We start from the raw sequence: 14401 nt of genomic DNA, 5'->3' as shown, positions 1-14401 counted from the left end.
CCATGTCTTATTTATGTTGTATGTTACAAATTTTATCCATGTGACTTAAACTTGTAGGTTCCCACAGCCACTCTCCTGGGCTTTGTTTGTTTTGTAATTGTTCTGGAACATAAATCATAGGGGGTAAGAGTAAGATCTGGAGAGGGAAAAAATAACCACTCTAAACAGTTTATTTCTGTATTGTCTTTGGTGTACAGCAAGGAAGCAAAGTATAACAGCAGCAGTGTTACAGAGCCATATGTGTCACATCCAAGTCAGTGTGGTGTTGACTTGGGGTTAGACAAACCTGCACAACTGAATTATGTTGTACTCTTCTAACCACCATGATCCACAGCAGAGGAGAGAGAACTGTGCTTAACCATCTTGAGTTATGAATTACAAAGTGAGCTTAGTGTTTGAAAGGAATTTCTGCAGTGTTAGCAGGAAAAAGGAGCATAATGCATGGAGTACATTGGCTTGTGCCGCTTCACAGCAGTTGTGCTGCTGGAAGTACAGCAAAGAGTTGCCACTGAGATTGAGTTGATGGACTTGGATTAGGGGGAGAGCTGCCTCTCCTGGGAGCTGGGGAGAAATCAGTTGCTCTTTATTAAGAGCTTATCTTTAAAAGGCTGAGATACTTACAAATCTATAAAACGTTTCCGTCTTCTTCTGCAGTCCTTAATTATATCCTTGTAGTTATTTAAGCCTTTTTATCACTAAGTGAGTAACTGCCCACTTTACAGGGCAGAAAGCCAATGAAGTACAATTGCAGGGTGTTAAATGGATGCAAGTTACACTGAAGTGTTTATTTCAGGAAGAGACTTCAGTCCTTTACAGGCATGGCACTCCTTGGAATAGCCGAGTTCTGGGAGGTGTAGTAGCAAAAAATTACTGAAGAAAGATTCAGGTGGTTTCTTTTTTGTTGTTGCTGTCTCCTCACAACTTTGTGTCGTCCTCGTTGTTACTGGCAGCTCTTGTGGAGGCAGCTGATTGTGAAGAGGAGGATGAGTCTGCCTGCAGAGGAGTAACAAATGTGTTCTGATTATTTTCAGTTTGTAAACATGGTTGATAGTCTGCAGTGCTCTGAAGGACTCCTCTGTTTTCATTTGCACTAATCACATATTTGTTTAGATGGCAGAATGAGCCAACAAATATAATTTTTGTTGTTGAAGGGCTTTTTTGGTTAAGTACATTTAGAGGGAAATTTGGAGGATTCTTGTTGAATCCCTGTATCTGCTGAATTTGAACACAAAAGTGGTGCTAACTTCAGATCTGCAAAATGCAGCTTGGGGACTAAGAAATTCTTGAAAAAACATGTAGCTGGACACTTGCAGACAGGGCTAATGAAAAATGAACGGGTAACAGTATTGGTCTTATTCTTCCTTGTCTGTCCCTTCTTCATGATCAGAAAACAAGCATTTAAATATTTAAGACTGACCACACGGAGGGTTAAAAGCGACTACTTGGAGAAGAAATACCTTCCTGCTTTCCTGACTTCTGTCATGCTTCAGATTCTTTCTAACGGCATGAAATGGGTAAAATAATTGCAAATCAGCACATTCCCTAGAAAATGTCATCATAACCTATCAGTTGCTGTTTCTTCTCCAAAATGATCAACTTTGAAATATTCTACCTGATTTTCACAAAAAGTTGCTAATGTTTTTGGTGTATTTAAGCACTTCTTCCTGCACTTCCACAATTGTATTGCCTGTTTCCCGTCATCGTTAAGGATTACCATGTTTGGATTATCTTGTTCCATAAAATTTCTTGTATGTGCATTCTTTGTGTGATTTAGTCTTCCATTAAAGATACTCACCTGTATTATGTGTGGGGAAGGGAAGAGTTGTTTATGATAATTAGCAGTTTCTCTTTTAACAACTTGCAAAAATCCAGGCTCCAGTTAAAATTCCTAGCTCAGGAAAAATACACTACCCGAAAAAAGCTGTTTTCCTATCCCCTGTGTGATCCCTCAGCATCTGCTTAATGCAGTATCACTCACCCTTTCCCTTGGTTCAGGTGAGTTTCTCTCTGGCTCTGACAGATGGTTTTCTGTGTAAGCAGGAGGTTCGGGAGTGTCATGGGCTGGCTCTGCCATCGAGGCTGTGATGGGAATGTTCTGGCCCTGGAAGTACCTGTAAGCATCTTTGCTGCACACCAGCAGTGTTAGTCTGTCACCACTGTTTTGGATTCTTGCCACCACTTCGTCGTAGGGGTCACTGATCACATTCACTCCGTTCACTTCCACCAAGAAGTCGTTGTTTTCTACCCCTGCCCTGTCAGCTGGCCCGTGGTTTTTTACCTGCAGAGGCAAGTTCAAAGCATAAAACTTGGAAAGATGCATTAACAACTGAGGGTTAGCTACACTGCTGTGCTGCTGCTTTCCTTACAGGATGGTGAAATAAGCATGGGGAAGGGGAGATTCGCGGGGCAGGAATGAATTTGGAGGGGCAATGGGCCTAGACATAATAAACATGGAGTCCTCAGTTTGAGATTTTAGGATGCATCTTGATTTTGATAGATTTACATTATAGAAATGTGACATGGTAGAACCATGAAGACGAGTGGAAAAACAGTTTTCTTACTGTTTGCAGGTCTCTGTCCAATAACTTTGAAATTAACTTTACTACATTTCACAGATTCCTTAGTGATGAGTGGAACTCCAAGTCACAGATGTAATTTGAGACTGCAGAATTTTGACTTTCACCAGCTGTGGAATTCAGAGAAGGTGGGCGGGGGGGGCAAAGGTGTCTCTGCTATAATTAAGATGTTCTACAGTCAGAAATACTAATTTTAGTGTGCCTGCCTCATGAATAAAAGCAAAAAATTATGCAAAAGCAAAAGCTGGATTCCCCTTCCCTCTAGATGTCTAGAATGAGGAATCTCCTGGTGCTTATTTTTTATATTAGGCCAACAATGTCACTGTGACTTAAGGAAGTATAGCTCTTATCTGAGAGCACTGCAGAAGAGATTTTTGTGGCTTTTCTTATATTTATCTGCAGGATGGAAGGGAGGAAGCTGTCTGACAGACTACTCGAGCTTTTCCTTGCGCCTCCTTCTTCATTAGTACCTCACTGATGAACAGTCCAGGCTTGTTCTTGATCATGTTTAAGCTGAAGCCAAATCCACTAGGCCCTTTCACCATCTTGCAGATTCTTGGCTTGTGGTTCACTCTGTGCTCAGTGTGCAACTCCACTCTTTCTTCCACTTTAGCTGGAGTTGAATCTTGTGCTTTGTAGTAGTACAGGAAGGGGGAAATTTGAGCCTGAAAAAAGTGACAAATAAAACTAAACATAAAACCTTCTGTTGTGAAATCTGTTTCAGGCTCTCATGCTCAACAGGTTTTGTTTGAAACTGTTTGAAACTCAGCTGTGCTGAAGAACTCTTCCCTATTGATTTCTGGCAGAATGGGAAGCTACAGTGCTGATCTATGTGGGAAGGGAATTTTGTTACTCATTTATAAATATACAGCCATGTAGCTCTGAATTTGCTGTCTTAACAGCAAACTAACTTTTTTTGTGGTGTGTTTGAATTTAGAATTGTCCCAGTAGTGTCTATAAAAATTGTGAAGAGGCCAAAAATTTGGCTATTTAGTTAGACTTCCTGTATAATACTAGGAGAGTTGCTGAAATATGGGGTATATCTTAGAGACTTCCTGCAAGTTGAAGAAGTGTCTGTCAGAGCAGGTTGGCTGTTTCATTGTTGCATGTGTCTCTCGATGATGATAAATTACCAATTCTTAGCAGTAGTTTGCATTTTCTTACCAGTTTATACATGGCATCAGTTTCCTTATCCACGACCAGCAGTGTGGTTTTTGCCTCAGACTGCTTGATTTTTCCCACTACACTCTCGTGGTCCAGGCCATCCACTTGCTCTCCGTTGACGGCCACTAAGATGTCGTCATCTTTGAGACCCGCCACGGCTGCTGGGCTCCCTGGATTTACATCCTTGATGACGTGGTCTAAGAGCAGAGATGGGAAGAAAGATTGATGTGAAGGTGCAGCTTGGTGAGTTGGAAGACATTAAAAGGCATGGTAAAGGCAAATTGTCAGAAAGGCGCTTCGGGTTGAGACCAGTTCCCTGGTGCAGCCCTGTGGAACGTGTCCGTGGGGGATTTCTGCCGGGCGACCAGTCTGAAACCAAAGAAAATGAAGCCTGCAAGCACTGTACAGGAAGAAGCTGTGTATCAAATGTCACGGTCTGTGTGTTAACTTGGTTCTTACCACCAGTGTTTTGTTCCATCCGTAGGTAAAATCCGTAACCGCTTTTCCCCTTCTGGATCTCGATGAGCCGTGGTCTGAGGGGAAGCAGTCCTAGGCTGGCACTCTCTTTGCTCAGTACCTTCTTCTGGCTTGTGAAATAGCGGTCTGTTTCTTCATTTGAAAGTAGAAACATAACATGATTTTCAGACTTCTTTACCTGTGATAGTACATGTACAGTCTCAGATGTCACCCCTTCGACAGCATGTGGGAACTGTAGGTACTTTGGTGCTCTGACACATGGTGTGTGGGGGTGCTGCTGATGAATGAGCTGTAAGGGGTAGGCCATGCTACTATAAGTTGATTTTTAACCCCCCCCCCCACTTCCAGTCAGAAATTTGGGCCATGATGAGACCCTGGACATGTAATACATGAGGAAATTTTCTGTATTTCATACTGTATTCATGACCTACAGGGACCAGTAGAGGGCCATGAGGGTGGCATACAGTGCTGTAGAATCCAGTGAGCCTCAGGAGATAGTGCTTGGCTATGTGAAACTCTACAATATACACTTATCATAACACCTATACCGCTGTTTTAGATTACAGTGACAAGAGTCAAGTTTCTGTCACTTTTAGTCCTTTTCTGTCTCCTTTACTGATTCTGAGGTTTGGATTTTTTATATATATATATATTTTTTTTTATCTGTTCAACCTCTCCAAGTCCATCCTTCTCCTAATCCTTTCTACTCTAACGGATGCCCTTTTTACTCATCTTAACCGAGGTCAGTCTGCTGCTGATGTTGCAATAGCTCAACAAAACTTGGGTGTTGCACAGTTCCATGAGTTGTGTGCACTGAATGATGCTGGAATGCCAGAGTATGTGCTGCCTGTCTCATGGCTCTCTGAAATCTCTTCAGCTCCAGCTGTGTTTTGGCAGTGCCAATAGTGGAAAGCTGGAAGCTTCATTAGCAACGTTCTTTGCAGCTGAGGCCGGTTATTGAAGGCTGTTGCACAGTAATTTTCATTAGTTTTTGGACTTCTTAACAGGAGAAAGGAGCTACTGTCTAAAATTATGAATTTTTCCCTGTTCCATGCTGACTGCATCACCAGAGAGTTTCCTTCTTCCTGCCCTGAAAACCACACTGCCCTCTTGCCATTGGAAGCATTTCCAGGACTTCTAGGAACAGAGCATGATTTATTTAACAGGGTTCCTGGCAGCGGTGTGGTTCTGTTATTTGAAATTCTTTGGCCTGTCTTGATGGCAGTATTCACTGAGAAGCAGTTTGAGAGGCTGCTTGATGACAGAGCCAAAGCCAGAGCTGCGCTGCTGCATTGATGATACAGGAACAGCAGCTCCCAAGATGTGCTGTGAAGCGTTCAAATGGGCCAGAGCTGCCTCCGCAGTAGCCCTGATAGGTTGCTGTGAAAGTAGGCCAGAACAGAAGATGAATCAATACCTTTTCCACCACTTCCTCGTGTGTGTAATTTTCCACGTTTTCCCCATTGATTTCAATCAGGCGATCGTTATTTTGGACACCAGCCTTTGCAGCTGCTCCTTCTGGTGAAAGCTCCACTATGAACAACCCCTTCTGTCCTAAAATAGATGAAAACTCATTACACAGAGTAAGTCACTGCAATATGCCTGAATTTAATGGTTAAGGAAACTCAGCACTGATGTCCTCAGAGACTCTTGGTCTCTGCTTACACGTTGATCACAGTGGCACCACAAACATTCCACACAGATACATCCCTGTCTCTTACTCTGTCTTGGAAAAATCACTTCCATTGGAGGGAGGGAGACGTTTGTTCACTATTTGCAGCCCAAGCAGTTGTTTATTTCCCTACCAAGAGTGCAGGCGGGCTGATTGAGATACCTGAAAGGTATCTGATTCCTGCCCCCACCCAAGTCCCTCATAATTTTGGAGAGAGGAGCTGCTTTTAGGTCTTTCAGTTAGACTGCATTCCAAAACATGCTCTTTAGAGGTGATACTTTCCAGAGGACTTCCCCATTCTGTTGACTGGCCTTGGAAGAAAGGCTTATGTGGAAGAGGTTCAAAAACCTTTTCTTTCTTAATGAAATAACTTCCAAATCAGGAAAAGTGTTTCTTGCAGCTGCCTAGAACCTTGTCTGAGGCGATTTGAGGGAAAGGAAGAGGACTTAGCATAGCATGTTAAGTATGTATCTGGTATTTCAGCAGGGACTGCAAACTTGGTTTTGTTAAGTGGGCTTAAATAACAAGCAGAAAATAGCTTATTATTTCTATCTCTCTTTTTTTCATCTTTTCTTCACCCGGTAAGAAGCACGGTCCTCCAAAAACCTTTCACTGCATATGCTGTACAGAGATGGATCTGAACTCATCTTGCAGCTTCTCACTTGCTTTCTGGTAGTAAGAACAGTTTGTGTGTCCCTATTAGCCCTCCTGTGTTAATTGTGTTTGCTTCTGTCCCTGCTGCCAAATATGTCTGTCTGCCTATCTATCTATCTATCTACCTACCTATCTATCTCTATCTCCCATTTCTTATCCCAAGGCTCTCACCTTCTGTGGTTTTCAGGGAGAAGCCATAGCCTTTCTCCTCCTTCGCTAGGTAGCAGAGCCGGGGTTGTGGCACTGCAGTGGTTCCTCTGTTGGCCGTGGATGGTGGGGACTGCTCCTGCTGCTGTCCTGTTGATGCCTTTTGACCCAGCTCTTCCAAGTTCACTCCCTCCTTTTGTGCCTTGTGATAGGATGCGTCATCCAGAACGAGAAGTACAACGGAATTCCCACTGTTTTTTATTAACTCCACCACCTGTAGTGGACAAGGGGAAATGACAAGCAGGCACTAGAGTGGTTGAACTGAAAGTTGTCCCCAGGAAGGGCTGCACTGTCTGCTGTTTTTGTTGTCTTATCCCCCGGCTTATGCACTGTGGAGGCCCCCCAGAGACATTTCATGGCCGTGGTGAGTAGTGAGTGATGCAGGGAGATCCTCAGAGCAGTTGACTCAGCTCTTGGATTTCCTACCCAAAGAAGGCATAAAAACTGGAAGAGAAAGCTTCACAGAAGTGGCCGTGAGCCTGGGTGACGGGGGCAGCGTGGATCCCAGGGATGTACCTGTGCATGTTCCTCCTTGTCTACAAACACACCATTGACCCTGAGAACTCTGTCTCCATCCTTCAGGCCAGCCTGTTCAGCTGGACTGTTCTGTTCCACGTTGCGGATGATGTGCCCCGCCGTGTCTCTCTCAAGGCGCAGGAAGAATCCGTAGATCTTCTGGGGCTTTTTGGTCACTTTGCATTCTCGGGGCTGGAGCACAGAAGTCATCTCTGCCAGACATGGTGGAAAAGATATGTGTAAGCAAAAACAGTAAGCTTACCTATATATTCCCTCTAAATATGCATTGAGAGAGTTTGCTTCAGAATTCTTGGGATTTTGTTTCCCAAGAAATCCAGCTGTGCGAAGTTGAAGTTAGTTAACAAGGCCTGGGAGAAGAAACCAATCCCTTTTCCCTCTCCCTCTTCTTTTCTTGTCTCCCTATATCAAATGAAGTTAAGCAAGTTGCCTAATTGAAAAACAAGAAGTCTGCCTGTGAAAACATAGTGAAAATTGAGGTGAGGATTTAGTACCTGCATTAAGTGTTACAAATACCAGACCACTGTAGGAAATTTATGTGGCAAAATGGAATTTCACAGAATTGCAGACTGGTCAAGCTTGGAAGGGAGCTCTGGAGGATGTGTGGTCTGACCTCCCAGCTCAAACAGGGCCACCTACAGCCAGTTCCCAAGGACAAAGTCCAGACAATCCAGACAACTTTGAATATCTCCCAAGGAGGGAGGCTCCACTACCTCTCTGGGCAACCTTTGCCAGTGCTCAGTCACTCTCATAGTAAAAATAGTGTCCTTACATTCATTCAGGGGGAGCTTCCTGTGTTGCAGTTTGTGCCCATCACCTCTTATCCTGGGCACCACTGAAAAAATCCCAGCTCCATAATCTTTGCACCCTCCTTCAGGTACTTTTGTGCATTAGGAAACTTCCCCTGAGCCTTCCCCTCTCCGGGCTGAATGGGCCCAGCTCTCTTTTGTAAGTCTTCAAGGACTGAGACTCCACAACTTCTCCAGGCAACCCCTGCAGATGGATGAGCAGGTGGGATCAAGGAAGGGCCTCCTTGTCGTAACCAGGCTTTCCTGTTCTTAGTTATGCCAGCTAAACAAACTCAGGTTTCAAGAAAAGGCCTTGCAACTGGAGCGTTACTGTTAATGTGTGCAGGGTTTGCATCCGAGGGTGGATGTGCTGATTTTTATGATACCTGATGACCTTGATAACTTTACATGAGGAATGGACTGGCTCTGTGACAGGTAAAAAAGAGAAATAAATCCATATCTGGACCGTGCACAGCTGTCTGCTCACAAGCAGCTGGCTGTGTGCTGGCTGACCAGAAGGCAGCATTGCTGGACAGCACCCAAGTGCCTGAGTTGGACATGAGTCCGTGGTGACCCTTTGAAGAGCATGATCTTTGCACTGAGTGGTGTCAGAATGTAGCCAGCAGGTCAATGGAAGGGACTGTTCCCTTCTCTTTGGCACCTGGGAGACCACATGTGGGTACTGTCTCCAGTTTTGGTCTCCCCAGGTTATTGACATATTGGAACTAGTCCTGAGGAAGGAATTAGGTTTTGGATCACACCATGTTTAAGGAGACTGAGACAGCTGAGTTTGTTCAGTCTTGGGAAGAGAAAGTAAAGTAAAGATCTTACTGCCCCCCTCCAGCTGCCTAATGGGATTGAGTAGAGAACACAGCCAGACTCTTCTGGGAAGTTAACAGTGGTGGGATGAGAGGCAGCAGACACAGGCTGCAGCAAGAGAAATTCCAACTAGATAGACATGAGGACAGCCTTTCCTCTTAGGGGCTGTCAGGTACTGCTAGAACAGGTGCCCACAGAGGCTGTGAAATCTTTGTCCTTGAGATACCTGGATTGGACCCTGAGCAGCCTGATCTATGGGCCTGTTTTCTATGGGGCATTGGACCAGACAACCTGCAAAACTCCCTTCCCACCTAAAATCTGGCATGGTTTTATGTTGTAATGAAACTCTGTTTTGGGTGAAATGTATCATGCAGGAATACCTCGTGCTGAAAGTAAACAACAGGTGTGACCAGGGACACCTCCAAAAATAGTTGTCTTAGGAACTCCTCCCAAAGACCCACGAGGACAGGAGAATGAGACAAACGAAGACAACTTCTTCCAGTTGGAAAGTCCAGGTAATTAACAAAGTTGGTTTGTATTTTACTGGAAAGATTTTTTTTTTCTGCCTCTCTTTACTGACAGAAGTCAGTTTTTTAGATGTGCTGGCAGTCAAATCATTCTGTGATAGAAACTCCATAAAGGGGTGAACTACCCTATTATTTGAACATTGTTTGGAACACATCAGACTGTATTGATTGCAAGTACAATTCAAAGCAGTTTTTCTTGATAAATACTGGGAATCTGTGCTAATTTCTGAAATTAACATGCAAAACCAGTGCTACACAAAGCTGAAGAAACAGTAGGCTTTTATGGGAAAGATTATTTCTCCATATTTAGGAAGGAAGGGAAGGTTACAGTGCACTGCATACTACTCCTTTTAACCCACAAAAGCTTTACATGCAAAGTTATTTGGATTGTAAGAAGGAGGTTTCTAAGGGAAGAGGGATTTAGGCAAAAAGAAATTTCTTACCTGTATATCTGGGTAAAGTAGCCTTCCCAGGAGTTCTCTTTTAGTGTTTCTCCCGTGGCTGTACCTATAAGTAAGACTGGACTTTGATTGGGCAAAGGTTGATTTAAAAGATTATTTATTTAACCAAGTTTCACTGAATGTGTTCAACACCTTGATAGGTTGTCTTGTCCTTGCAGGCAGAAGTGCTAATCACGTGCATTTCTCAGCAGCTTTGCATTTTGTTCTGCTGATGTTACAGTCAAAAACTCAGTCAAGAGGTCACCTGAGGCAAGCCTGGCCTTTGCTCTGGGCAAAAGCCTCCTCCAGCTATGAGAAATGTCTTAAAGGTTCGGGTCGTGCTGGATTGACCTGAGCCAGCAGCACTTGACTGCAGATTGGGGTGTTACTGGTTAAAATCTCCCTACTCCATGTTGGGTGCCAAAAAAAAGGACTGCGGTGGGTTAACCTTGCCCAGCAGCCAGATGCCCTCTGAGCCACTTTCACCTCCCTCCTCTATAGGACATGGGGAAGAAATAGGATGAAAGTGCTTGAAGAATTCAAGATAAGGACCATAACTGGGAGAGTTACAATGAAAAAATGGCCCTGTGATTGAGGGGTGGGCCCTGACTGTTGAGGCCCTTACACTGCAGCCAAGTGACCCACGTGGATAAAGTCTCCCTGGAACAGAGGGAGGGAGCTCTCTGGGATATCAATATGGTGAGGCCTGGCAGATTGACTGTTCTGGATCACGGCTCTGAACCGGCCAAGGCAAGTGCTAGGTGTTTGCTGTGGTGGAAGCATCTATTGGGTGGCTGGAGCCACACCCTTTAAACCATTCTGTTGCTTCTAATGCCATCCTGAGCCTTGACAGTCAAGTCCTGTGTCGGGGTATTGAGCCCGTGTTCCTGGGCCAAGAAACACGGCACTGATTTGGTGCTTCACATGTTCTCTCACATGTCCTGTCCCAAACCTTAGGAAGAATTGTATGATACTGTTGTATGGCTGTTATAGTCTATGCTCAGAGCATAGGGCACTGGGGAATGGATGCAGTGAAACCTAAACTTTTGATATCAGAACATTCACTAACTGCCCTGGTTCTGCCCAAAATAGGCCCCTACACACTGTGGGTGGAGATGAGGCCCCCATAGTACAGGTAAGTGACTGGGAAAGGCAGAGTGGGTTGCTCTACCCTGGGGAAAAGGAAAGTGCATTTGTGGTGTTGTTTTCACTCAGGGACCCGGGTGCCCTTGGTGGGCAATGCAGGAAAAAGCAGAAATCTGCTGTGTACCTCAGGGAGGTTTATCCCTGGGGCAAGATAATCCATTTTTTGACTTGTATGGTACAGTAAATAATACAGCAGGAATTATCTGAACCAACAGAGAAGGAGCCCCCCACAAGGAACCATGAGAGTGCGGTGCTGACCCACCCCAAGTGGTCTTGGTGCTCAACAATCCAAATTGCTGCTTCTCCTTTACTGAGTGATCTCCTTGACAGATAGGACCAAAGTCATCAACTGTTCTTATGGAGCTTTGGGGGAGGGGGAGCATGGAATGGGGGAATAATATCTGATATATATACGTATGTCAAGGGACAATGTACAATGTTCACAGAGGATGTATAAGCCTTACTATGGGATATAAAGATGTTTTGGGTATGTAGTGTAAGGTGTAAGTGTTGGTAAGAAGGAATTTCAGGAAAGAGAAATAGATAACATGAAAAGGTTTGAGTAGGGTGTAGAAATTAAATAATGTATGAATGGGACAGAGGATACTTTGATAGATCATGCTGAGGTCACACATGATGTGAATGGCATGGAACAGGGCATTGAGATTGTACTGGGTCTGGCTGGGTTGGATTTAACTTTCTTCAGGGAAACCCTGATGTTTTTTTCCCCATCCTGCAGGAAAGGAGTGAGAGGAGTCAGGGTGAAGGTTTGACTGTTGTTATGACCTGTCACAAGATCATATCTTATCCACTATCCATAAGCACGTGCAGGATTTGCTTATAGACAAGGACTTTCTAATGCAAGGGGAAGCCTCCAAATCCAAGATCCCAGAACACCAAGACAATTAATGAACTGACCCATGCGAAGTTCTTGTTAAAAAACCTAATTCAATTTTAGAAAGCTTTTAAACTACTTATTTCTCTCATTAACTGGCTGTGGAATTGGATTATTAGAAATAACACCTGTGTTTTCCTTGGCTGTCTGCTCCAACTGTGTAATTCAAAGGAGAGGTAATAGAAATAAGAATAACCTAAATGTGCTGCCATGTAACAGTCATTGATGTTATAAAAGCCTTGCTGTAATCCACTTACTCTAAGTGGATTTGCAAGCCCGTTGTGACTAGGAGTTGTTCCTCTTTGTATAACATACAAAAAGCCCCTCAGTGAGCCACCATGTTGTAAAGCACCAGAGAATCATGGAATAGAATCACACAGTGGTTTGGGTTGGGAGGGACTTCAAAGATCATTTAGTTCCAACCCCTCTGCCATGGGCAGGGACACCATGAAGCCAGACCAAGCCCTGTCCTCAGCTTGTAATCTTTCAGATAAGTAAGACAACGACTGGATAAGGAGAGACATCACAGAGGTTCTCAATTTTGTGGCCAAGCGCAGTGCAGATGGGAATTCACCTTGTAGTGCCACTGTGATAGTCACTTGAGGTGATCTTGGGCCCCGTCAAGATTTTTCAAGAGTAAGATGCCACACAAATGTAAAATGCTAGTGAAACACTAGAAACATTTTGTGTTTCTAGAAGGGAAAGTATGGTCACGTTCCGAATGGGAAGGAGGGGGAGGCTGTGCAGCAGTTTCAAAAGGCTTTGAAAAGAAAGTTGAGGGGGACAGGTCTAGTAGTCAACAGACTACTTAAACTTCTGGTGTGGTGAATTATGACATGTTAGTAAATACAAATTTTGAGGGAGAGGTTCTTTGAGATGAGGCTGGAGGCTTGTCCTAGGGCTGTGACAGGAGGCTGAAGGGGATGCTCAGTGCAAGGATGTGTCTCCAAGGCCCTGCATTTCTTAGGGCTGATCTTTGCATCTGTGGGGCTGAGATGTAAGTTGTATGGAAGGTGTACTAATGCATCCAACGCTTACACGACCTAGATGCCAAAAGCTCAAAAATTCTCCTATCCTTCCACCAGTAGAATGAAAATTATTTAAGAATCTATCAGAGTAAAGGCAGCTTGCAATATTTCCTCTTCTGTTTTTCGAGCCTTTTGGAAGAGTGTTCTCAAGCATAATCATACAACTGCAAAAATGAGGAACCTAACTGAGGAAGACATTTTACCTTTTAACAATTGATGAAAAGTGATAAAACCTGAAAAAAACTCTCAATTCCCAGTATTCTTATATTGCAGGAGTTGACCATGGTGAGTAACTTCTGTTAACACAGGGAGTAGACTTAAGGGGTCCTGGTTTCTCCGAAGTGTATCCCTTTTCATCTATAGGCTGGTTGTAGAAATATGTGGGCCTTTGTTCCTGTTGTGATTGCATTCTTCTGTGGGTTAACACTTATGAAATTTTCTGTAATTCTTTTTTTTCCCAAAGCTTTGCCGATTTTTGGTTAGAAAAATTCCTGTGAAACTCACCTGGATTAAAAAAATATGGTCAGAAAAAGAATTTTCCAGTAGCCGTAAATGTTCACATGGTTTCCTCAGTGAGTGAATGGAGGGAAGTACCTGTGTTTTTTACTTTGGCACTGGCTAAAATTCAGTAAATTCACAGATTTTGGCAAGTCCTAGCCTCTGCTTCCCAGAGCAAACCACTGAGCCACACCTGGCACAGTTGGTGGTGTGCCAGGGCATAGTTTCAGTAAGTGCCATTTACCAAATTCTTACTCTTTCCCAGGAAGTCTGTGGCTCAGGTCAGCTCCTGGCCCTGTTCTGAACACAGAAATGAGAAGAATGTGTGCCCAGTGGTGCCAGGATGATGGCACTCATGAAGCTTATTCACATCTGAAAAGTTTATCCAGCTTCAAGTCTCAGGTTTGTTGTTCATTTGTTTTTTTTTTTTTTCCCTTAAAAAAGATAGGGGAAAAAAAATGTACCTAGCCTATGGATCACTTCTGTTTGTTTTAAATTAGTAGGTTTTTAGAAAAAATTTTACTCACCAAGGTGGTGTTGAGAAGTGCTGAAGAAACTGCTTTCATGGCCATTCCACTGAGAGGAGTAGAAAACAGAGCTGTTAATGACAGATTGGTGAAGTGGATCTTTTAATGTTTCTAAAACAAGTCTGAAGATACAAAGTTCAGTCGACTGAAAGGTGCCTTTTGTTATTAACACAGTTGCACAAGGAGTCCAACCCTAAAAATGAATGTTCATATATTTTGTCCTGCAAACGAAGTGCTCAAATAACCTGTAACGCTGCCAGCATTGTTCTGCTGACAGAAGGTTTATGTGGTTATTTTGGTGTAAAAATGTTCCCTCTTCGTGATAGCTACTAACTTTCTTGCCTGGGAGCACGCACATCCCTTCAAAATTGAGGTAATAAGGGTTTCTAAGTAGTTCTTGCTTGCCTGTATTGCTCACTGTACACTTGCTGACCAGGAGCTTGCTGCTG

At 43.7% G+C, this 14401-nt stretch overlaps 1 protein-coding gene across 3 annotated transcripts; it reads right to left on the bottom strand.

Moving 5' to 3' along the window:
• Nucleotides 1-152: 152 nt before the first annotated feature.
• PDZK1 (PDZ domain containing 1) lies at nucleotides 153-14023 on the bottom strand. Of its 3 annotated transcripts, none has more exons than XM_051778778.1 (10): nucleotides 13953-14023; nucleotides 9862-9919; nucleotides 7267-7478; nucleotides 6715-6964; nucleotides 5635-5771; nucleotides 4200-4395; nucleotides 3741-3937; nucleotides 3047-3241; nucleotides 2112-2278; nucleotides 153-993 (listed from the first exon to the last, which is right to left on the bottom strand). In XM_051778778.1, the coding sequence occupies exons 3-10, from the start codon at nucleotides 7474-7476 to the stop codon at nucleotides 771-773; spliced, it is 1575 nt and encodes a 524-aa protein (XP_051634738.1). In that variant the 5' UTR covers nucleotides 7477-7478; nucleotides 9862-9919; nucleotides 13953-14023; the 3' UTR covers nucleotides 153-770. The 3 variants fall into 3 exon arrangements, with proteins under 3 accessions (XP_051634738.1, XP_051634737.1, XP_051634739.1); XM_051778777.1 differs by having other exon boundaries at nucleotides 9862-9925; nucleotides 13953-14009; XM_051778779.1 differs by having other exon boundaries at nucleotides 775-993; nucleotides 1979-2278; nucleotides 9862-9925; nucleotides 13953-13967.
• Between the last annotated feature and the right edge of the window lie 378 nt (nucleotides 14024-14401).

The sequence above is a fragment of the Manacus candei genome, unplaced genomic scaffold (genome assembly GCF_025592945.1).
Source record: "Manacus candei isolate 608988 ecotype Guabito, Panama unplaced genomic scaffold, ASM2559294v1 h1tg000014l, whole genome shotgun sequence".
NCBI classification, from domain to species: Eukaryota; Metazoa; Chordata; class Aves; order Passeriformes; family Pipridae; genus Manacus; species Manacus candei.
This window is presented reverse-complemented; position numbering and strand designations above follow the sequence as displayed.